Genomic DNA, 25144 nt, shown 5'->3' with positions numbered 1-25144 from the left:
ACGGAGCGGGAAATATGAAGTTCGATATGAATAACAATGGTATTATAAACCTTTATTGCAATAGTTTAGTTGGTGTGTTCGGCCGTGGCACACTCGGTTAAGAGGGTACAACGCTGTGTGCGGGAGGTGCCCGGATCGATGTGTGCGTACTGATACTGTTTTTTTTTTTTCCACCCACGTTCTCTTATAATTTTTTTTTTACGTTTTTTCTGTTGTTCCTAAGTTCGTTCAAGACTAGCGGTTTCTTATCAAGTATTATTACGCCCGATGCAGCGTTTGTTCTTCCTCGAAGGCAAAAATTGCACCGTTCGTTGTTGTGATTAGCTAGTTCACATTTCCTTCCGTTTTTTTTTTCGCTTATGTCAGCTTCGTTTTCTTGAAAAACATCAGCCAATTTTCCCTGCCAAATTTCCTTTCCGAAATAGCGGGAAGTGTAGCGTGCCGCTTATCGAAGAAAACAAACTTCGTTGTGGGTGGCTATCAAAATGTCTGGCAGCCGATGAAGTTTCCAGCGAACCGCTCATAAAATGACCGACAGCACGATGGGTGTCAGTAAAACGTGGGGTCGGAGTCGGGGTCGGGGTCGGGGTCATTTTTTTTTCTTTATTTTTTTCCTTTATCTTTTTTTTTTTTTTTCAACATCACAGGTTGTTTGTGGGTCAAATAAGGATTAAAGCCAATATAAAAAAGTTAAGTCTCTAAAGCTTACTAGTTTAGGATAGGTCATCGGTGACAACACTTGATACAGTTCCGTATTCTGGCGCGACTTTGGTTCCGTGAATTGACTGCCTCTTATTCTTCCAAGAAACGAAATGAGGCAAAAAATACAAGGTACGAGACAATATATTTCCTTGAACTAACAAATTCGTGAACTACAATGTGCATGAACTTACTATGAACACCCCCGCCGCCTTCTCGTTTATTTCCGAGAATGAAATAAACATGCGTTCGAATTCCTTTGTAAAGCTCGGCATTTGAATAGTATGTAGAACATTTCTCTGGAAATATTTCCAAAAAAGACGCATTGACTGACAAAAAAAAAAGATTCAAAATACTTTAGAGACAATTGTTATTCTTGAAATACTTGTGCTGTAATATAAAGAAAAATTCATAGTTTTATACCGTCAATAAACTAGGGAAATTTCTACGAGAACTCTGAAATCTCATTGCCGACATCAAAACTGACATGTAAATAGGCCTTATCACGGTTTTCGACGCCATTTTGACGAGTAGGCAAACAGGCTTGAAATAACAGTGTTTGTATGGAAATCCGATGTCAGATAATTTTCATAAAACATCGCTGCTGAAAAATTCATGAATTGTCGTTTTCGGAAAGATTTCCAGAGAAATGTTCTACATTCCATTCAAATGCTGAGCTTTACAAAGGAATTCGAACGCATGTTTATTTCATTCTCGGAAATAATAGTCACGCGTGACATGGATTGACTGTAACAAACGAGCACAATCATGGAAGGCGGCGGGGGTGTTCATGATTTCATACACATTCTAGTTCAAGAATTTCTTAGTTCAAGGAAATATAGTGTCTCGTAGAAGAATAAAAGGTGGTCAATTCACGGAACCAATGTCCGCTAGAATACGGAACTGCATCGAGTGTTGTCACCGATGACCTATCCTAAGCTAGTAAGCTTTAGAGACTTTTTAAAACTTTTTCATATTGGCTTTAATCCTTATTTGACCCACAAATGACCTGTGATGTTGAAAAAAAAAAAAAAAGAAAAAGAAAGGAAAAAATAAAAAAAAGAAAAAGAAAAAAAAAATGACCCCGACCCCGACCCTAACCCCGACCCCGACCCCGCGTTTTACTGACACCCCAGCACGATATCTTTTACAAAGTCAAGGCACTTGCATTTTGTAAGTTAAATAATGTTAAACTACGTTTTCTCACTGATAGCTAAAGAAGTAAGTTTCCAATTTGTAAAATAAATAAATAAATAAATAAATAAAGTTTAAGTTGTTTGTTGTTGTTGTAATCTAACGCACTTCCATCGCGCTACCGAAGCGCTCTACCGATTTATCTCATTTTCTCTCTCTGTTTTAATTATATATTTTGTTGTTGGTATATATGTAACTGCCAGCCCAAACGCCACACATCAAATAATATTATCATGTTGACAAGAATAACGATTTGCCTTTTGATTGTTGTCATTTTATTGTTTGACATTTTGGACAACTTAGACGCGGTCGACTTCTTCGGGGTCTGGATGCGTTTGGGCCTCGAGATAAAGTTCGGAATTCTTCGGAGCTTCCGATCGCACGCCGAGAACAATTACATTACCTCTGAAAAATGCGTGGTTACCCCCATTTTTTTTTTTTTTTTTTTTTGGATTCCAAGGGGCCTTGCTAAGATCTGTTTTTCCTGCATAGTCATAAACCGCACAAAAATACTTCGGTATTAGTAGGCACCGTCCTTAAGGTCCCTAATCACAGCTTAAATCAGAGCATGCGCGAGGGCTGTTGGCTCGGTCAACTTTTTTCTCAAATAAATGCTCGCTGAAGTTGACTCGCCTGAGAGGGTGACCCTCTTTCCCGGGACAACTTTTCTCCACATAAACGGGGCCTTACTTAATGACATCATGCAAAACCTTCAGGAACATAATATTATTGAAGGCTCGTTCCGTGTCTTTTAGCTCGTCCATTGCTCGGACGGCTTCAGATACAATCTTTTTTACAAATTGGAAACTTACTTCTTTAGCTATCAATGAGAAAACGTAGTTTAACATTATTTAACTTACAAAATGCAGGTGCCTTGACTTTGTAAAAGATATCGTGCTGTCGGTCATTTTATGAGCGGTTCGCCGGAAAAGTTCACCAGCTGCCAGACATTTTGATAGCCACCCACAACGAAGTTTGTTTTCTTCGATAAGCGGCACGCTACACTTCCCGCTATTTCGGAAAGGAAATTTGGCAGGGAAAATTGGCTGATGTTTTTCAAGAAAACGAAGCTGACATTAGCGAAAAAAAAACGGAAGGAAATGTGAACTAGCTAATCACAACAACGAACGGTGCAATTTTTGCCTTCGAGGAAGAACAAACGCTGCATCGGGCATAATAATACTTGATAAGAAACCGCTAGTCTTGAACGAACTTAGGAACAACAGAAAAAACGTAAAAAAAAAATTATAAGAGAACGTGAGTGGAAAAAAAAAAAACAGTATCAGTACGCACACATCGATCCGGGCACCTCCCGCACACAGCGTTGTACCCTCTTAACCGAGTGTGCCACGGCCGCACACACCAACTAAACTATTGCAATAAAGGTTTATAATACCATTGTTATTCATATCGAACTTCATATTTCCCGCTCTGTTGATTTTACGACACAAAGACATTAATCGGTTTCTTTTGTTTCCGCTATGAATAAAAGAATGCAAAGAACGCCGACGCGTTTTTTGCTTGAGGTTTTTCTTCAAAATGAAGCAGAAATTTGCGAAAAAAAATACAGGGCAACGTTTTTCTATTAAATCAAAGGCCACATGCAAAATTTCAGCTCATTTGGATGACATTTAAAAAAATGGCCAAAATCGTCACTTACGCCCTTTTTCCACGGAGCCCTTCAATTATTACCAAGTAGAATGATATGGTTGAGACATTTAATATTATATTTTAATTAGCTACTGTAATTTTCCTAGAGACCTAATCTTGTTGCAATAAATTTTTATTGGAAATTTCAATCTTATTCTGATGAAAACTCTCCCTTTCAATGTTGATACTGAAAGGTTTTAATGCAATCACAATATTTGCCTGACGCTGATTTACAATGTATATCGATGCTGATGCTTTTAGAGATAATATGATCATATAATCAAGTAGATTTTTAGTGGAGTTAAAAGAAAAGAAGTTTTGTCAAGGAAACAGGAGAGAGATTAAAAAAAAGCAGCTTTTTATTTGTTTAAAAGGCAGGGTTTTGCAAATCAGAAAGCATGTCAAATTCTCAGTTACCCTGCAAGCAGAGGCCCTTCAATCTTCCTAGATAAGTCTTCCCGACTTATCTAGGAAGATTGAAGGGCCTCTGCTCGCAGGATAATTCTCAGTTAAGTGCTTCATACATTTTCATCTTGCAATATAAATTAACCAATCAATCACCAACTTTCATTTTCGATTTTGCCATCTTCATTTGAGAAATGGAAGCATGATATTGAGACATACACTATAATATTGCAACCATTGTAAGAGTTCTTGATATAGCTTCAATGTAAGATATTCAGAAAAAAGACAAGAAATCATAAGTGCATACAAATTATGAGAACTCAGGGGTAACTTCAATATTTTAACTTCATAGTAAAATCTATTTTTAATTATTATTTTATTCATTCTATTGTAATTACATGTATGTTGTTGAAGCCGTTTTAGCAGTGCCAAATTTCTTTTTAGTAATTTTATTTGTGAAAAATGTTTGCTGTGCACAGAGCTCTTAAGATAGCAGCAGACCATATTTTTCAACCTTTTACTTTTTCACTCTTTGGTTAGAAAACATTGACAACACATCGCTAAGTAGGAGTTGGACGCCTGAGTTATCCTGGAGCTTCTACTATCGGCAGCCAGCTCCTAGATTGAGACTGCTCCTGTGGCTGGCAAATTCTGGCAAACCAGCCATGAGCCCCCAGGCCCTGGAGGGAAGACAGGCACCTATCACACTGATAAAAAAACAGTGGAAAAGACAGAAGGGGAGGGGGGGGGGAGAAACAGATTAAGCTTCCCAGTGCCAAAAAACCGCTACGCAAACGCTGGCTAGGTCTATGCAGCAAGAACGTTGTATTTTCTGTGAGCAGGTGGACTGCACGTGGCATGCACCCAAAGAGACACCGCTGGTCACAACAACACTTGCACTCTTTGTTGTTACATGCAACTCCGTTAAATTTTATTTAACTACATTATATCACATTAATGTTGGGATTGCCAAAAGAAATTCTTCAATATAAGATACACCAAAAATAATGTTTTTGGTCCCAGTTAGTAAATACCTAAACATGCCATAATCCAATAATTCTAATTAGGCGTCCAGCAGCTTGTTGACATTTTTCGCTGGCAAAATTCATCTGGGATGTAGAATTAGTGTAAACTTAGAATATTATTTTTGATACATCACATTCAAAGTAGTTTGATGCCACTAACAAAGACAAAAATTGCCTTCGGAAAAAACTTGCTAGTCAAAGCCTGGGTAAAGGAAAGTAGAGAATGATAAACAGCCGTTTGAATAAGAAAAAATGCACAATCATGTTTGATACCAGTGACAAGTTTGAGTTCTTCGTTCAACTAGCTGCCAACAGCAATTGTTGATGAACCAGAGCTGCCGACTTGAGGTTACCGTATACCTTCAGAGGTGTCTCATGTCCAAGCAATGTAGCTAGCCCATCTGGTTTAATTACTGTAGATACCTAAAACTCTATATCTAATTAAAGCTTCTAGAGCTGGCTATCAAACTGTACCAAGAATTTTGAAATAAAATGATTGGTCGCATTTTTCACGACCTCTAAATGCAAGCGTCCGAATCACCTTTTGAAAGCTACAAGTCAAAGTGAATTTCGTTTTGCACTAATTTAATTTGCTCCTCAGTTTCTGGACCCAAAGTGCCAAAAAAGGGTGTCTGCGTTTTGCATAATTCAATTGCAGTGAAAAGTTACAGAACAATTTCGAAATAGGATTAAAAAAATGTGGAGGGATTGAACAAAAATCACTCTCAGAGAAAAAATATTTCGAAATACAAAATTCACAGACATCCTTTTGTTGTTTATATTGTTTAACTAGCTAGCATCCAAATTTGAAGGCAAACGAACAAATTTCCTTTGAGTTTTAGCCCTTTAAAGTGTCCCCTTCATGTGAAAAAATTCATTCAAGAAAACAGCACTAAAACATTCGACAATTCATTTTAGTTCAAATTCTTGGTATAGTTTGATAGCCAGCTCTATAAGATTTAATTTGATATAGGGTTTAGGTATCTACAGTTTAAACCGGATGTGCTACATCACTTGGATGCGAGACACCTTTTAAGGTATACGGTAACCTTAACAACTACTAGGATGTCTAACAATGTCAGTGCCAGTAATCTCAAAATTCACTCTCTATGAATAGTTGACAGTCACGCAACTATATTTATTAAAACAACATTTATAGCAATTGTTTTGGATTATTCCCCAAGTCACTCTTTTCTTTTTTCATTTTTTAACAATGAACAAAGCCAAAGGCCAAAAGCCTGGTCACTGCGTTTGATTCAAGTTTGCGCAAAGTGTGCATTGAAAAGATGAAATACTGAATGTTAAGTGCATCGCAAATAACATAAACATTTTAAATAAATAAATAAATAACTTTAATAGTAACATCCTCGTGAGGTTTTTCAGGAACTATTTACAAACTATTTCCAATTTATAAAAGCAAAAATGACAATAAAAACTCGAAATCACAATTTATGCTGGTATTTTACTAAAATTTAAAGCTTATGAAGGAAATGTCTGCCTCAATAGTGTGTCTTTCAGGGTGCGTTTGAAAGATGCCAATGAGGCACTTTGCCTAAGTTCAAATAGTTTTTTTCCAAATAAAGGAAAACAGTGAGGAAAGTAGTCAGAATTAATGTCAGCCATCCCTTAGCTGGTACAATGGGCAATTTGTACATGCTGTTTGCAGCTAAGATCGCAATATCTTTTTTCTCTCCCATTTCCTCCCAGCTCTCCCTTGGAATGCTCAGACCAATAATCACGTTTTCCCTTGCCCAGTCGGCTATTTAGAAAGCTTACCATACAGCATGACTAATGACCATTGCCCAGAGGGTAGTGCTGACCCCTTGGCCTACTAAAAAGGATGTTTTGTCACTGATGCCATTTTTAAAACTGATATGATTAAGAAACGGATTAACCTTGAATTTGACTATAAGAAATGTTTCCAAAACTTTTTTTAATGACTATAGTTTTTTCATCACAATGCAAAATTCTGTACGCATATGTGGTAAAGTGCCGAACTTGAGTTGCAGGTGCCCATTCAAGCTTTTAGTTTTACCGGTCCTTGAAGAGTGGATGGATCTCCAGCTTGGAGCATATCTGCTATAAATCTACACTTCTTCTAACGCTGGCCCCTAAAAAGGAAATCCAAATGCCTTTCTGCAAAACCTAGAACACGGAAGTTTGTTTTGTAGCAGCCTGGCCACACCTGGCAGATCAGCCCGAGCCAAAGTGTTTATGACGAAAACCAGGCTTCTGTGACAGCTGTCTTCGAGAAATACCAAGATATTTTTGTGTGAACAATTAATTTACGGGTAAAATGGACAAAGGATATAACAAATCGCATGTGGGAATATATCAAAGGGAATTAACCCAAATTAAAGCTAACCGATCGGACAACTGAGATAAGTTGAACTTTGAGGATTTCATGCGCATTTATCTCGCAGTAAAGTTTTAGTGTCAGAAATCATTTTTGGGTTTTAACGAGTAATGGATATCTTTAGAAAGGAGAGAAAAACGCGAAACATGAATGCCAGTTTTAAATTTGCGTTCAATATTAAGCTTAAGTCTCGCAGGTAAGGACGGTTAAAGCAAATTCACTGCATTCTTTATTCAAATTACAAAACGGATAAAGTTAGGATGTACGACTGTGACCGACAGCTTAAAATTTTGATTCCTTTATGCAGTCAACGATTATCAGAAAGAGTAAGCTTATACAAAATGGCATGAAAAGCTAAAGGAATTACGGAACAAATCAGATATTACAGGGCAAAAGTTCAGCTAAATTTCAATACCGAGTCACGAATATCCTTGCGGGAAAATAAGCTCAACACTCGATCAAAATAAAATATTCATACACAAATTACGGATATAATATCACCTTACCATGTTTTCTTTCCACTTCGATAAAATTTTCCGATGATTCCTGAAAAAAAAAAACAAGAAAATATATCAGAAATGGGTATCTATCATGTGACGATAATGTGAAATCGAAAAGTACAGCTTAGTTATATAGCGGACAAATACCTCTATGGCTTTCTTGTACGCTATAAGAAGGCCAATACGCTGATCGAAGAGTCGAACCTCCCTTTCCAATTCATAATTCGTTTTGCTTAGCTCCGAAATTTGGTCTTTGAGGACTTTTATCTGCTTGTGGACTGAAAGAAAAGGAAACACGCCATCAGTCGCACGTGCCAGCACTAGCGCGCGCACGGAGCTGATATAGATAAGGAACCAACTTTTAGTTCTAATCACTGAAGAAGCAAGTTTGAATCAAATAATTTTCCCATACACGAACTGTGCTGCGGTTTTTCCTCTTCTAATAAAAGCGTTATATCGTCCACGGCAGCCATGGCGAACTGAATAAAATCGATTATTCAAGTGCAGTTCTTCTTCTGTGAAGCTTGTTCATGAAATGAGCACGCGGCAATCGACGATGTAAGAAGCTTGACGCAACGAAACGATCCCAAATTACCACGCATCATCGATAATTCTCGATCACATCCTCTGGCATTTTATCGACGACATCACCTCAAGATCTTTTCTGTCATAAAACCCTTCAGACCTGCGGAAAATGTGGTCGGAAAAGCATTTTTGCGACCATCGTCCCCGGCCGACAGGATGTTCGCATGGTTTGGTTCTATTTTGGCATGTGACTGAAATAGCGAATTTTGATTGGTTAACTGGCGTTTTTTTGACAGCTCGGTTAAATTTACCACTTCCTGTTGGCTTCCTCGGGGGGCGGGAAAAACAGAGGAGCTTGAAATTCCTACACATTCATGCATGAATTTTTGAGGAAGAACGTAACTAGTTAATCTTCTGTTTCCAAATATACTAATGTGTATAAAAAAAAAGGCCAAAACAAGAAATTTTAAATTAAATGGTGATTTATATCTATCTTTAGTTTATATTTTGTTTTCTGTTGAAAAAGAAAAAGGGTAGAAATAGAAGTAACCAGGCAGTTGTCTCATCGAGTTGTTTGTGTCCGTTTGATTTTTTGGCCGCACAATCTTGCCATTTGGTTTCTCGAAACTGCTAAAAACTTACTCAGTCAGTTTGGTCTAGTTATATTGATTTTTTAAATTTTCAGACAATTTGGGTTGATTAGTAGTGATCCACTTTTAATTAATGATCAAGGGTTGCGGTTTTTTGATTTCGATAAAATATATTCTTAATGTCCAAGCGACGAGTGGGCCATAATCATTAACCAGATTAACACTCAAATCACAGACTGCTGGCGTTTAAAGTAATGTTTTTCTTTCAAATTCCCATTCACCAAATATTTAGAAGCCCGTTGTTTTCCGTCATTTTCATTCCATGCGTTCCAGACCTCAAACATCAGCAACTTTTCAGGCATTTGCAAAAAATTTTTATTTATTTTTTTATTTTATTATTATTATTTTTTTTTTTCTTTTTTTTTTTCTTTTGCTGGTCTATCTTACTTTTTTTTAATTTTCTGGCGAGAACCCAATAAACGCATGCAACACGAATTTCGTTTCTTCTCTGCCTGTAGCTAGTATTTACGTATCGAGAAAATTTATCGTTTATAGCTTGCTTCCGTGGCTACGAGAAATTCAAAAAGAAGTTTGTAACAACCCAGAGAGCTTTTCAACAACGTGGAAGAGAAAATTAAAGTTATTTCCGCAATTCCTGTAACCGAGATTGGACGGACAACTGTTAGCCATTGTTTACGGGCTTCCGACGGAAGCTGAACACAAAGCGAAGACATCGGGGCGGCTAAAAATTTAAACCAACATCCATTTACACGTACATGGTCGGAAGTATTTTACCAAGTAGTTTGTCAGTACAACACTAGACAAATAAATTATGGACCGATTTTCCAGTCAGTAATTTATGGAATTTTGAGAAGATTACGCTGAAATCTGTGTACTTACACTGAAACAAGAGATTTATAGGGTTTATATGCCGGAGCTTCAGTATAATGACTCACAGAGGATGCGCGTGATTTTCGCTTTGCGCTCGCTCTGTCACCCTAAGTAAAATAATAAATGTGAGTTATCTCAGTAGAAACTGACGAAGTTATGGAAAAAATTTAAATTTGTAAACGAAGCCACAGCCTGAGGTTTCATATAGGCTCTCACACGGTCAGTTGACCCTTGATTGCAACACTGCCGGTATGTGAGAATCAGGTGCAGTGAGGATGTCGATAAGCTACAGCATTCTTGGACTTTTAGAACAACTAAAGGGACCATTCCCTATTCTCCTTATAGAGTTGATCAGCAACTTTGTTTCAGTATTTCCCCATTTTTTCCTTTTTTATTTCTTTTTTTTTTCGTTTTTGTCATGAAATTATCCTTGAAATTAGTGAGATTGATCGAAAATCGCGAGCAGCTCGAAATTTTTAGCAGATTGCCAATATTAAGCCAACCTAAAGAGTGTTATATCAGGCAACATTTTAAAAAATCACTGTGCAGCGTGAGCAATATCTTATACAGAGTACTTGTTACAACAATACATTCCAATGGCAACAATCCAAAGTTAAAATCCCGTGTTACTAATGTTTTTAGGGGTGTGTATACTTTTTTTCCTTCCTCCGAATCGTAAACCATTGCTACTGAACTGACTTCCTAAATTGCTTACAGGTCACGTTTTTTTTAAGTAAGTCCTACAAAACACTTAAGTTAGTATTGATGTTTTTAATTCTCTTCCATACTTGAGGCGTGTTATGGCAGAGAAGGAGTGGCAGCAGTAAGCTTGCTAATTCTCTTGTCTTGCTAATAGTGATTACGTGGATGAATTTTATTGGATTATATATCAAATATATGTCATGTTTAGTTTTATACCCAGAACTGAAATGTTTTATCGCACTCGCTGAATCAGTGACAAGAAAAAGACAACACGTTAATAAATTCCGATAAACCGCGCGCAGAACTCACTGAGTTAAATTGAAAAAATAGAACTTGGTTTATGCGGTTTCTTGGACCAAAAATATATGCGTGCGACGAGCAAAGGATCTAAATCTTCACCTTTGTCTTGTTACTTATTTTAAAAGTAAATTAATCTATTAGCGCACAGACACGTATACACAAAAGAAGATAACAGATTCGACTTTTATTCAACGCTCCAACATAACGTTTACCGCGTGACAACCTATAAACTCGCGGTCTCGCGGAAAGAGTTGATATGGCAAAATTGAAAAAGACCCTTGAAATACCGCCCGTTCTGAAACTCGCCCAAAACAGAATTGTTCATGGCATCCTAATGAGGCAGAAGAGAAGGTGGCCGGGAAGGGCGCTTACATAACCGAATAAGTAAACTGTACCGACAGCAACTCAGTGATAAGAGGATGGCTCCAAAACATGTTAAGGCCTGGGTCGTGTATTTCCGATTTTCGTGTTTGGACATGGAACCCGCAGTCACAACAGATCACGTATTTCAAAACTTGAAGCTAGAAGTGAGTTGAAGTCATCAAGTTCTGTTCAGCTAGCTACTACCAAGTTTGATGATCCTTCAGTAAATTTCTGCAGAGTTAACATTGTTCAAGATTTGTCCCAAATTTGGCCTTAGCCACTGCCTTACATGTAACATGCCTGCTTGATCGATGAGAGGCGACTCTCGTGTCGTCCCAATTCTCGAAACTCAAAGCTGTTTGTCTCAATCAATGATTCCTATCTTATTTAACGGCCTATTTCAGGCTCTAAGACAATGAGTTTGACGAACGGCCTCACAGATTGCCGGGCCCACTATGTGAGGGCCTGCATGTAATCGGCTAAGACCCTCTCTCACGCGGCTGACGTAATTTATTAAAGTTTATCTGTTTGATCTGTCGGTAGAGACACCACTTTCCGTTCTCAGAGAAATTTGGTTAAACTGTTCGGTTTATCGGAGAAAAATGTGTCTGACAGTTAAATGATAAAACCGTTATTCAGCGACTGCCGCTGCCACCCAGATAGTATCGTGAGCTTCTAAGACAAATCGCAACTAAACTCACTTAATTAAAATAAGATTTTGTGTGGAGACTTTAAACCCCAAATCACCAACCAAGCTAGCCTTGTTGTTCACAAAGGAGACTGTAACAATTACAACTAAGAACGGTTGCATATCCAAAAAAGAGGTTTATGGTACATCCTCTCTTGACCAGTATTATAATGATATCGTTTAGTAGTTCTGCACGAGGTCGGATAATAGGGAGTAGCGTCGGTAATAAGCCACCGCGCGCCAGCCACATCAGTCAATTCACGCAAACCTCGAACAAAAATAGATAAGCGGGGACGGGGGAGGGGGTTACTTTCTAAAGAAGCTGTGTTGCCGCATCGGTGGGCCTGGGTGAGTGCCAACGAATATTTGGTTTGTTTCAGTAATGCGGCTGGTAACCATAAATTTTGTCCAAAATCGAAGAGTAAGTGTATCCTGTAATCTAGAGAAATCGACGAAACAGTGGGAAAAGTGGGTTCATGAGAGATGGCGATGTTTTGTTGGTTATTTTAGTGTTCTGATGTCATAACGTCTGCAGCTGGCAAAGACAAAGAAGTACTTTAAGAGGATCTCAATGAGGGTATAGCTATGACCGTTGACGGTTATCACGGGGGAAATTCCTTCCATGAGTTAAAGTTCACTACAAGTTTTTTCGTTTTTTAAAATGAATTGTGTTCTGGAGGTTATGATCAGAAACAAAGTAGTATTTTGAAACCAGAAGTACTTTCAGACGGAAGTTGGTTGTTATGTCAGTTTACACGCAAATTAAGACCACAAAGTGTATATTCGGGAACATAGAAACTGATTTACCGATTAAAACGATTCTTTGAGAGCCTCAAGTCCGGGATGAGCAGCTGAAAGAACTTGAAACCATTTGACGGCTAATAATAACTGATTTCTTTGACGGTTGAAGGTTAAATTTTTGGCTATTACGGTTAACTCCATTTAATCCCTTCCTTTAATTTTTGTCTACATGTCAAATTTAGACCACACACTACACATTGCAGTTTGTCATGAACGCGTATCAGTCTGTTTTTGGAGCGTCTGTGTAATTATCAGGTCATTAACAAATGATAACTTAGCGTGGGAAAGGTTATCGTCATTTGCAAGAGCAAACGCCTCTAAAGTTTTATTTATTTTTTATTGAGAGCTTAGGGGATTAGCAAGGATTGAAGTATTTTTTTTGCTATGCTTGGCACGCAACGCCGGACGCAAAACCAATCACACTCATCCAAGTTTCATTTGAAAGCACAGGCATGTTTCCTTCCTGGAAAACGGAGGCTAACGAAATTTTGTCGAAGGTCGACCCGTCTTATTGTGGACAGGCGTAAAAAAGGGTTTGAAAAGAATGACTTCATGGACAGAATTATACATGACATAATTGACGAAGAAAGTAAGAAATTCGAGAAAAAGTAAACTGTTTAGTGTGCTGTACTTCAAAAGTAAAGTAAAGTAAAATAAAGTAAAGTAAAGTAAAGTAAAGTAAAGTAAAGTAAAGTAAAGTAAAGTAAAGTAAAGTAAAGTAAAGTAAAGTAAAGTAAAGTAAAGTAAAGTAAAGTAAAGAAAGGTAAGGTAAAGTAAAGTAAAGTAAAGTAAAGTAAAGTAAAGTAGAGTAAAGTAAAGTAAAGTAAAGTAAAGTAAAGTAAAGTAAAGTAAAGTGAAGAAAGGTAAGGTAAAGTAAAGTAAAGTAAAGTAAAGTAAAGTAAAGTAAAGTAAAGTAAAGTAAAGTGAAGTGAAGTAAAGTAAAGTAAAGTAGAGTAAAGTAAAGTAAAGTAAAGTAAAGTAAAGTAAAGTAAAGTAAAGTAAAGTAAAGTAGAGTAAAGTAAAGTAAAGTAGAGTAAAGTAAAGTAAAGTAAAGTAAAGAGAGGAGGAAATTGGCGGATGGAGATGCTTTTCTGCCTGATTCACAACCAACTTTCTTGACTCTTCCAGTATAGGACAGTATAAACACCAATCCCTCCCCCCCAGTTCCTTCGACTAACAATTTATTCATCTCCCAATCCCTCCCCACTTCTGGCTATGGCCATGATTATTCTGTAGAGTTTCCCTGAATACGAGAAATTGCAACCTCTGATCGATCACCGATGCACAAGTTTATTAACAGCTGTAGCCACAAGTATTATGTTCTTCATGGTTACTGTGAGCCTGTAGGCTAGTCTATGTATTACAGTACTGTGTAAGAGATTGTAATTTTGAATTTAAAGTAGAATTCATATTGCATTGCTAAAGTGATTGGACTTTGACTCATGTCATCAACAAACGGCATTTCGGTACGCGGATGCTATTTCTTCTTTTGAGCGTTTAACTGTGTGATATTTAATTTCTCCTTGATGCACTTCCTTCTAGAAAGCCGCTGTTTCATATCCCACTAGTATTAACGGAAGCGAAGGAACTCAAATTAAGAAAATTAAATGGTGGCCATGGACGAAACTGGTGTGAAAACTGAAATTATCACGGACGGCACTGAGACTGATCTAGTACGGCAGTAAAAGAAGATGCAAAAGAAATATATGCATAAAAATTGCCCCAAATTTTTCTTTTGGCCGTTTCTTTTTACTGCACTGAGGATCAGCCTTGGCGTTTTTACTTTATTATCTAAAGTATTTTACTTATCCAGGTCTGTAAAAGATCCGGCATCTCTCAACGTCTTGTCGCTGGGGTTTTGCCAAATTTAGAGTACAAGTTTTGAAACAGATGCGGCTCTTTCTCTTGGGCTGTGGGTGTGCGAGCACAAATGGTGTAAAAAAAAAAAAAAAAAGGAAAAATGGAAAACGTAAAACAACGGGCCTCAGCAGGACAATACTCAAGAAAGGGGAGAAAGGGGAAGGGATCAGGAGAGGGGGAGTCGGGAGCGCGTGCGACGCGCGAGGGGAGCGAGGAGCGAGGGAGCGACGACGCCCCTTTCCCACCCCCAGCTCCCCACAGAGGTATCCCCACTTTGGCGGATCGTTGATTTTTAGGACTGGCACTAGTAAATGACATCCCTGCTCCATAAACTGTGTGAGTTTTCTTTGCAATTTTCCTCTTCGGTATTAAGGATACTCTTAACTGAGGATTCTTCTCTGTTCAAGGTTTCCCTGTCATCGCAAAATTCGTGTATATAACCCGCAGGACCCTCGCTAGCCGAACCAAGATGGCGTTGCAGGAAATCTCGAGTGCAAAATGCTTTGGTGGTTTCCAGAAGGTTTTCAAGCATCACAGGTTTGTTCTTTATGTTCTTGTGCGATCTTTGCTGTATTTTTCGTAGGATTCCACTGCTTTCTATCCTTTGGGGATCGAAACCTTCGCGCAGAGCTTATAGACAGAAAGGTGAGGGCAGTGACTTGGGGCGGTTGGGGGAGAGGGGCCAGCCATCAAAAAAACTCAATTAGCGACCGCATTAGCCTCATGGGTTTTGAGGGTAAGATTTTTAGATAATAAAATGGAACCTCTCTTCATTCACTCACACTCCAGCAGAATTGAGCATTTCTTTGGTTTCTTGCAATTTATTTTCTCAAAAGAAAAAAAAAAATACTTCTATTATTTCTTTGAACAAAATTTTGGATGTGGAGGGTGGGGGGAGGTATACTTGCTAGTGAATCTTGCCTCAAACCGCTACAAGCAACTAAACCCATAAATCCAATAATATTATTAGTTTACTGCAGTTTACCAAACATTTTGTATTTTACTCTTGTCCTTAGTTCAGAACTGAAGTGTGACATGAATTTTGCAGTCTATGTACCCCCTCATGCAGCAACGGAGAAAGTTCCTGTTCTGTATTGGCTATCAGGCAAGTGCTGTTGAATAACTCAGCCATGGTAGTAGTGCTGCTAGCCGGAAATTTGAAATAACCTTGCATATTTGCAACATTTTTTCGTTATACCCTTTCTTCAATTATCAAAAATAATATTTTGCTGACTGGTTTATTGTTGAGAATGTAAAGAGACTAGTGGAGGGGACCAGGGGATGGGTGGTAGGTTGATGCTAGCACTTTGTAAATTAGTGGTTTTAAACCCATGAATCTTAACTCCTGAAAGGTATGATATAGTTAAATACCTTTGTCGCTTTTATATAGTCAAGTCTCTTATCGATGTACACTTTAGTTGGGTTTACAATGTATGTATCCACTTTGTAAATACCTTTAACTGGGTCTAAGTTCCTAAAATGACTTGACACATGTAGGAGATTTATCTTTCCAACAAGCAAGTTGTGTTGAAAATATGACCCTATTCTTGTGACTATGTTAAAAGTGGGCCCCCATTATCGTCACCTCAGTCTTGCTAATGATTTTGATTGAGATTTGTATTTTAATAATTTAAATTATTTTATGTCATTTTAGGCCTTACCTGCACAGAACAAAACTTCATCACTAAGGCTGGTGCACAGCGTACTGCTGCTGAACAAGGCATTCTGATTGTGGCTCCAGATACAAGCCCTCGTAAGTTAATTTAGTAGGAAAGTTAAAGTAATGCTCTTAAGGTCCATGGTTTGAGCCTTGTCAGGCTTGTCACAGTTGTTATATTAATTAGATGTATGCTTAAGAAATTGCATTTTGTCTGATTTTTGTTATTTTTCATAAAAGTAAATTAACTTGAAAATTTGAGAAGGCGACTGGGAATTGAGTGGTTTGTATATGTCCCTTAACAAGACCTTTTCTCCGCCTTGTTTCTAGATGGGTGCTTAAATGGGCCCTGCAGGTGACCACTAGTTGTACAAACCTTGCAAAATCCTGATGGGTAACACTGCAATGGACTAGCATCCTAGTTAGGGGAGATTAGTGTATATAATCCTCCATGTTATGGAAAATTAAATAGAGAAAGAATAAGAGAATGAGATATACTTAGCAAGTGTTATGCTTTGCCTTTTAACAAGCAACTACATTAGTAAGAAAATTTTAGGCCAAAGATTGAAAGATGAGCTGGTGCAATTATATTTTTACATACCGTAAATGCTCAAATTAGCGCCCAGCGCTTCGAATTAGCGCCCCTCCTAAGGCTCAAAAGTTGTAATAAGCGCCCCGCCCCCCTTTTTGATGAAAAAGTCTTAAGAATGTTTCGAGTTCGCAAAAAGTAGTTTTCTATAAGATTTTTGAATTTTTATGTTGCAGTTTGTTTTTAAATAGAAATGAAGATAGTGTCATTTTGAGGCTAAAAATTGATAAACGAAATAAGCGCCCCCCTTCAAATAAGCGCCCCCGTCTCGCCTTAGAAAATTAAAGAAGCGCCCCGGGCGCTAATTCGAGCATTTACAGTATTAATTTTATTCTTTGTCATTATTTGTAGGGTCATGTGGTATTGAGGGTGAAGATGATAGCTATGACTTTGGAACTGGTGCTGGGTTTTATATTGATGCAACCGAGGAGAAGTGGAAAACAAATTATAGAATGTTTTCTTATGTCACAAAAGAGGTAACAGCTTCTTTAACCGATCCAGGGATACACACTAGTTTGGCTACCAGTAGAAAACAGCTTTGAATCCTGTTTACTTAAATGCAAGAAAATCACAAAGCTGTCCATGTAACCAAAATAGATACGAGGATTAGGTTTTAAAGAAACTGTGGTGCTGTGTTGGTGGGGGAGTAGAAACAAATGAGTGGATTTGTCATCTGAATTGAGCATTACCCCTTTGTCAGAGCAAAAGTGACAAAGGGCTACTGCTTGAAACATCAGCACTCAAATCTTCAGTTTCACAGTGGCCAAATTACCTTAGGTGTTGATAAAACCAAATATTCATGTAACCAAAATGTTTGACTTAGCTGGAGTAATATTAAATTATTCACCGTATTGACTTAACTATGATAAAATAATCTGACCCAGTTAACTCCATGATCTCACAGTCTCCCCAAAAATGCTTTGCATCGCTTTTGCCATCTCCTCTCCTTATTAGCCAGCAAATAAATCCTTAGTTTGTGTTTAACTGTACATTACTTTTGAACCTGAGTCTTCATTGTTGGGGTGTTGCCTTGTCATGGCTGAACAGCTCAATTATCTCACTGATTCCAAGAGCTATTAAATATAATACAAGCTGGGTAGATTAACCTTGGCAGGTAAGACAGACAGACAGACAGACACCTTTATTTAGTCATAAAGCTCAGGGTAGTCCTTAGCTTTCAGGTGCTTAAAAGCACCGTGCTATCAATAGGAGCCATGAGAACTAAATACACTAATTACAATGTACATATACTATAAAAAGTAAGAAAAACTATTTACAATATATTATAAAAACTATAGACAATGTGTTAATAAAAGTAATGGACTATATAATAAAAATTATTAAAAACTATGCATCCATGATAGTAAAAGGATCTCTTGGCAATTTCTGTACTTACGGTAGGTAGATGAAGCAGATCACATTGTCTAGTTGCGCAAGTCTAGAGGGAGAGATGACTGTTGAAAAGCTTTTAATTAACCTTTTATTATGCTAAATTCTGTCGGTCAGTCTGTCAGTCTGACAGGTTTGGTCCTCCCAATCAGGTTTGAGGCTGGGCAAAGTTTGAATACTTGCCAACTCAGTTGGCCCTCTTCCTTCCTTTGCCCTGCTGGGATTAAGGTCAAAGGCCCTATGCTTCTTGTTGTACCACAGTCTTCGAGTCACCATGAAAATAATTCAGGTAAATAATAGGTACATTGATAGTCTTTGTTATTTAAACAAAACACTGTTTTCAATTAAGATGAAAATTGTCCAAATCATGGGGTCCTTCTCCTATATCATAACTGAATCTTCCACAATATCATTTTTAATAATTTATTGTTTCCTGACATATTTGTGCATGTACACCCTTTAGCTCCCAGCCTTAATCCAAAGTAACTTTCCAGTTGAGCAAGACAAGCAGTCAGTGTTTGGACACAGGTGAGAAAGCTTTTAAAAGGCGAAAAAACATAGAAACTAAATTAAGTAATAGAGCACCTAACGTTTTTTCACATTCAGTCATCTTTGTGGTGATGTTAAAAATAATAAAAAAAAAAACATTGCTAAATGTGTACTATGTTACTCAACATGGGAATAGTTTTGAAATGAAACAATATAATGTACTTGAATGTTAAATGAAGACTCTTTGGCTTGCAGTCGTAACTTACTAGTAGTCAATTTAGGATCTTGCATTATAAGTGTGACTTTACTGATAGGGTCCCAGTAAAGCAAGGGTCATCCAATAGGCCATTTTCGAGTTGTTGTGAACCTCGTTATGAAAGCGAGGCTAAGTGCGAAGCTTTTCATATGAGAATGAGTTTTGTTTGGATATGACTGAAAACTAATTGTCATAATAAAAACTTTGCACTTAGCCTCGCTTTTACAATGAGGTTTAAAGCAACTCAGAAATGGGCTATTCAGTTACACGCTTGAGTGTTTTTTTTTTCAATTAGACATCTTTTGGTTACTAATTAATAAACTACAATCTAAAATTAATATGACCACTGGGGCTGGCATAGATAGGGAAAGGCTTCAGGTGAAGAGAAAGTGGTTAAAATAACAAGGTGGCTGTAGTAATGGTGTGGGGTTAGTCTAGCTGAATTGTTTTTGAATGAAAAGTATAAGACAGGACTGGTCCTGTTGGTTCAATTGTAAAGTTATTTTTGTTATTGTCACTTCCTTTTTTTTCTCCAGCATGGGTGGTCATGGAGCTTTAGTTTGTTTCCTTAAAAATCCTGGGTTCTATAAGGTGAGAATTAATTAAATGAAGTAATACTATAATATAATGATAACCTTTTAATAACTGCATCGCTAAATGGAGGTTGGGTACCTTGGAGCACATGACAGCTAGCATCTACAGTAGATGATTACCACTCCCATGACTGGGAAATCCTCACCACAAGCCTTGACTGAGCCATGACATAAACCCACAACAATGATCAGTCAGTGGAAATGGAGAGCAGGAGCACAGAGGCTTGCAAGCTTACACTGTTGGCAGTCCTTTGGCCAGATGTTGGCCATCTATTAGTGCAGTAAACGATTGGCCATTTATAGGTTGACTGTTGGCCCTTTGTCGATCAACAGTTTACCGACAGTTGGTGGACAGGTTTGTGGGGAGCTCTTCCATTTTTTGTACATAAATATGCTGATTCTTATGTTTCTTTCACTCTCTACAGTCAGTGTCAGCCTTTGCTCCAATCTGTAACCCAGTACAATGTCCCTGGGGAGAGAAAGCCTTTACTGGATATATGGGAAGCAATAAGGAAACATGGAAGGTAAACAAGCTTTTTATTTTGCCCACCAAATGATGTGCCGCAGGGGGAGGGGGTGGGGGACGGGTAATTTATGTGCACGTTGAAATTTTGGTAGCGGTTTGCACCAGAGGTTCTAAACGTCAACGCCATTTCTGAGTCAAATATTCAATATTTTCATGCCGTTTGGACGATTTGTCTCCTTGCTGTTGTTCTTAGGGTCAAAAGGCAGCACTCACTCTGGAGTTCTGTGACAACCCAAGGAACAGCTCTTTAGGAGTCTACTAAAATTAATGGCATAATCCCTCTTCATTCTATTTCTGACCTAAAGATGAAGATGCAATTTTATGCCATTTTCAGGGCTTGTCGCCATGCAATGGTTCTTTCGGTCGTAAAGTGTTACTCCTTCTGAGTATGTATTGTGTGTTGAGTGGTGACCCAAGGAACATCCCTGTACATAGGAGACTTCTACAATCCATAGTGTACCTCTTTAAGGCCTCACTGCCCAGGTACCAGAGGTTTCTTGGGAACCGTGTGCGTTGTTGTGAGCTAAGTTAAATTTTTGCCCTTTGACACTCCTTGCTTGCACACAATTCAGAGCAGGCAAACAGTTGCACAGTAAGACAAATCCACAGACTGTGTCATCTATGCATTGTCTATATCCAAGAACTCCAGGGGGTGGGTCAAACCCTAACCCTATTTCAGACCAAAATATGTATAAATGTTTCGGTACCTTTTTTCAGACCTGGGGCCCGTTTCTCGAAAGTCCCGGTAACTTACCGGGCCCGATAAGTTTATTTTTAAATGTTTTTTCGCCGATTACACAGTGATTACAGACATGGTTCTTGGCCAATGTTTTCATAGAATTACAGGATTTAAAAATTTAGTATTCAAAGCGAACAAAAATTGACTTCTGTTAAGAAACATTTATCACCAAAGACACTTACCGGGCCCGGTAAGTTACCGGGACTTTCGAGAAAACGGGCCCCTGGGTCCGGTTGTTCAAAAGCCGATTAACGCTAATCCCCGATTAAAAGTTAACCCAGGTTTTCATTTCGCTTGTTAAAAATGTCTTAGATAGCAAATTTTAAGCTAAAGGCAAAGAAAAGGGTAAGTCAAAACTGAACGACAAAAATCTTTCGAAAAATCTTTGTTGGTAAGTTCAGGTTAATCCAGGATGAGCTTAATCAGACTTTAAACAACTGGGCCCTGGCCTCTAAAATTCATTCCCAATTTTAGACCTGGTTTCTAGAAAGCATACTCCTCCCTGTAAAATCCATACTCTTATCCAGACTTTCAGACCAAAATGGTTAAACTCTATACCCTATTAAAGACCAAAACGGCTCAAAAACCAAGCTCTATTCTGGCCGCACATACCTATATAGCTTGTACAGGGGAGCAACCCCTTTCCCCTCCCCCCTCCCCCTCCCCCCAGGCTAAGAACAAAGCAATTGACTGCCCTCATTTTCCTTACCTTCCACTTGCCAGGAGTATGATGCAACTGAGCTGGTGAAAAACTATGATGGACCAATACCGGATATACTTATTGATCAGGTGTGACACTGTTGTAACAACTTAAGAACGATATTTTGACATTGCATTACAACAAACAGCGATTTGTAGTGTCCTGTAACTTTGGAAACCACTTGAAATTACTCGAGACGCAACAACTTGCAAGTAAACGTCTTTTGACCATCTGTGTGAAACCGCTTAAAAGTGTCGTTTTGGCGGTGTGTATCTATTAAGTCTTTTTAATAGGGAACCTTGATAGGCAACAACGACGGCAATGCCAACGAAAACGTTATTTGAAGTACTTCGCGATTTTTCCAACTCGTCCAACTTGTGTAAAGAGGACAAATTAGATTGGTAGGAATGGCGTTTTTAATAGTAAGAGAATGAAAAATCTACCCTTGTGGGCTCACGTTCGCGTAAAAACCTTGAATTTGGTCATTTCACGTTGTTATGTGGCAGATTGAGGACCAGGAAAAATGTACCAAAATATATAACGCATGTGCAAAGCGATTGCTTTGTTCATCAAACGTATTGTTCAGAGGTATTCTCGTTGCGGTTGCCGTCGTTGTTGCTTACGTTCCCGAAGGTCTCGCCGGTGATGGTTTGTAACTACTTGATACGCCTTGTGACTCGAACAGTAAGTTTTACGATCACTTCGCGTCTTATTTGAGAGCTTTTATCTAACAAACGATTTTTTTTCTCGTACAAACAGCGATGAAATGGCCAACAATAATGAACATTTTCGTTATTTTACCATAATGCTGGAAATTTGTACAATTACAGGGTACCGACGATCAATTCTACCCATCTCAACTGCTTCCTGAAAACTTCGTACAGGCCTGCAGATCAAAGAACGTACCTGTCACCTTACGAATGCAGGGGGTATAACTCACATTCAAACTCTTTTTTATTGCATTCAAGTCTAAATATGAACACCAAATGAAGGATGGAGAGTTAACACTCAATTTGCACTGTAATGCTATGTTATTCTATCGCCGTATATCTTGGTTTCTCATCGACCAATCGGAATGTCCGCACTAAAACAGGAGTTGTTATACATAGCCTGCAGAAAAGGCGTTATTTTCTACGTTTTTCAGGCGAACGGAGGCAAGCACGAGGCGAGCGCCTATTTTTTTTTTTTTTGGCGCCCCCTCTCGTCGCGCGTGACTCGCAATCCACACTCACCTGACCTGAAAAACGCAAAAAAATTATAACGACTGTTCTGCAGGCTTTCCCTGCTAGCAGAGGTCTCTGACGGCGAGAAGGGAACTGCAGGCTATGTTGTTCGGGGCAAACTCACTCGAAATCGAAAAGAATGCTGACGAACGCATTACTACGAGAGTACTGGAAAAGTACATGCTAGACGTTGCAACTTATCTCGCAATGTTGAGAAAGGTCAAGTACCCAGGGAGAAAATTGAAGCAAAAGTATTTAATATGTTGTCTCCTGTGTTCCCAGATCGTTTTCTGCCCTTTTAAAGACATAGTTGTGTAATATAATACAGATTGATCTGTTCGCATGCTTTACCTAAAAAATTGAAGTTGCAGAAAGTTTTAGGAAACGGAATTTATTCCCTGAATTTACGAGCGGTTATTGGTTTCACGAAAATGCAAGCTGGCGGTTTTTTTTTTCGCATCTTTAGCGACATATTTGCCCCTTCGAAAGGGATTAGTTTTGTAGTGTACGTGTTACGAAATAGTTGAGCTGACATTTTGCCAAAAAATATACCACTAAATCCAAGTTCTGAGGCGATTCAGGCCATCCGAACTGATATCCACCGAAATGAATCGTTGTGTGCCCTTGAAAGGTAGAAACTCGCAAACGTAAGTCTTTCGCGTTTTGCGTCACTGCAAGACTGATAAGTTGCAGTGAGTGACAGATGTAAGGTTTGATCTATTTATTAGAGAGGTGAGGTTCCATGTTAGGGGCGTTAACATTTAATAGAAAAGGTGCCACTGTGCCCTTTTTCACTTCCTATCGATGGTCAGTTACATAAGGTCCCTTGCTGTGTCAGCTCAGATTGTCAGGTTTAAGAGACTTTCCCGAAGGTTTGAGTGATAAAGGTGGTCTGTAGTGTGATTGGGAGTATTGGGTGGACGGAAGTTAGGCCGTTCCTGCACCGCCTCTCTGCTTGATCGGATCCGGTTTCTGTTCCTCTGTGGTTTTAGCGCCGACCATTTCTTTTGTAAAGCTGGAAATGGAGCCTTGATGAAGGGAATAAGAAATGGGAAACATGTTGAGCTAATCTAAAGGGGTACGTAGCCCAGTTAGCGTTGCTATACCTACAATAGAGCTATATAAAATTCAGTACAAAGGTGGATAAATGCTTGGAGGTTGCATTCTTTATAATAGGGACCTTAAGATCCAAGATCGCAATGCCAACAAAAACGCCACTTGAAAATGCGAGTTTGCGTTGATTGAACTTCTTAGTGATTCTTCCATTTTGTTCAACTTTTACAATGCAGCCGAACTATCTTGGAACTGAATTGGTAGGAACGGCGTTGAAGTTTAACACAGGAAATGAGAAATTCATCGTGGTGTGCTCACGTTTTCCATAAAACCGTGGATTTGGTCATTTCACGTTGTTGTTTTGCAGAAGACGACAAAGAATTGCACCAAAATTCATAACGCACGTGCAGAGCCATTGTTTTGTGCCGTCCTTATCCGCGTCGCCGTCGTAGATCTTAAGGTCCCTAATAACTGTCCACTTCAAGAAACTGACTTTGCAAAAGCCTGGCCCCAGTTGTTCAAAGGCCGGATAACTTTATCCGCTGGATAAGGCACTATTCAGGGTCTAAAATATACTTCACGTAAAACCTTTTCCAAGGTTTTCGTACACTCCCAAACTTAACTGTGGTAAGAGTGTGCATATTCGCTTGTACAAGAGGAAATACTGAAATCTTTGCACAGGTTGGAACTGACGGATAGCGACTTATCCACTGGATAAAGTTATCCGGCCTTTGAACAACTGGACCCTGGACTGATATATTAATGGCAACTGTACCTTACTTTTTATGTGTGTTGGCGTGACTAGTGTGTTGTGCTCATGAGTCTGCTTTAAGTTGCGTGACCTCGGGATGCTGTCCAATCAGAATCTGCCGTTCTGATGCCTTTTTATTTCATTCCACAGGGCTACGATCACAGTTACTATTTCATTTCTTCTTTTGTGGAGGATCATATCAAGCATCACGCACGATACCTGAAAGCTTAAGCACCACGCTGAAGACCCAAGAAAAAAAGTATTTTTTAGCAATGACACGACTAAATTAGAAATAAAGCAAAATAAAATTTGTTAAAACTGGGTGTCTTTTTGTCAGTATCACACACCGTTATTACAGCTCACCTCAGCGATGGATCTAGAACTTCGCGTAATGGAGGGGGGGGGGGGGATTGAAACTGTTTCAGAATCAGTCAAGAATTTCGTCCCTCCCCTCTTATTTTTTTGGACAAAAGGGGCGAACGTCACCCCTTCCACCCCTCCCTAATCTCGTACCCCGATCTCAGTCGTCGGTTCGGGAATGTCGAAATGTGAGCCCTCCGCCTGACCGTGGGAGATCTGGGTACGAGATTAACCCCTCCCTAGATCCATTATAGCGCCTACTGAGTCTTT

General features: G+C 38.7%; 2 protein-coding genes across 2 annotated transcripts in view; one reads left to right on the top strand and one right to left on the bottom strand.

The window, feature by feature from the left end:
• The window catches only part of LOC146469332 (uncharacterized), a 45738-nt gene extending 37155 nt beyond the window's left edge, over positions 1-8583 (bottom strand). The window contains exons 1-3 of the mRNA XM_085123360.1: positions 8242-8583; positions 7977-8107; positions 7836-7875 (exon numbers count right to left, since the gene is read on the bottom strand). Of these exons, the coding sequence (XP_084979486.1) occupies positions 7836-7875; positions 7977-8107; positions 8242-8302 (232 nt within the window). The 5' untranslated portion in view covers positions 8303-8583. The remainder of the gene's footprint in view (positions 1-7835; positions 7876-7976; positions 8108-8241) is intronic.
• A 6294-nt stretch (positions 8584-14877) lies between these two features.
• LOC146469331 (S-formylglutathione hydrolase-like) lies at positions 14878-24837 on the top strand. The gene is made up of 11 exons (XM_085123359.1): positions 14878-14885; positions 14957-15086; positions 15566-15654; positions 16204-16302; positions 17147-17271; positions 18648-18712; positions 19466-19520; positions 19948-20046; positions 21511-21576; positions 22318-22416; positions 24665-24837. The coding sequence occupies exons 2-11, from the start codon at positions 15019-15021 to the stop codon at positions 24743-24745; spliced, it is 846 nt and encodes a 281-aa protein (XP_084979485.1). The 5' UTR covers positions 14878-14885; positions 14957-15018; the 3' UTR covers positions 24746-24837.
• Positions 24838-25144: the final 307 nt, after the last annotated feature.

This window comes from Pavona decussata, unplaced genomic scaffold (genome assembly GCF_977016875.1).
Source record: "Pavona decussata unplaced genomic scaffold, jaPavDecu1.1 SCAFFOLD_124, whole genome shotgun sequence".
NCBI lineage: Eukaryota > Metazoa > Cnidaria > Anthozoa > Scleractinia > Agariciidae > Pavona > Pavona decussata.
The sequence above is the reverse complement of the archived record's forward strand: the minus strand, read 5'-3'. Positions and strand labels throughout refer to the sequence as shown.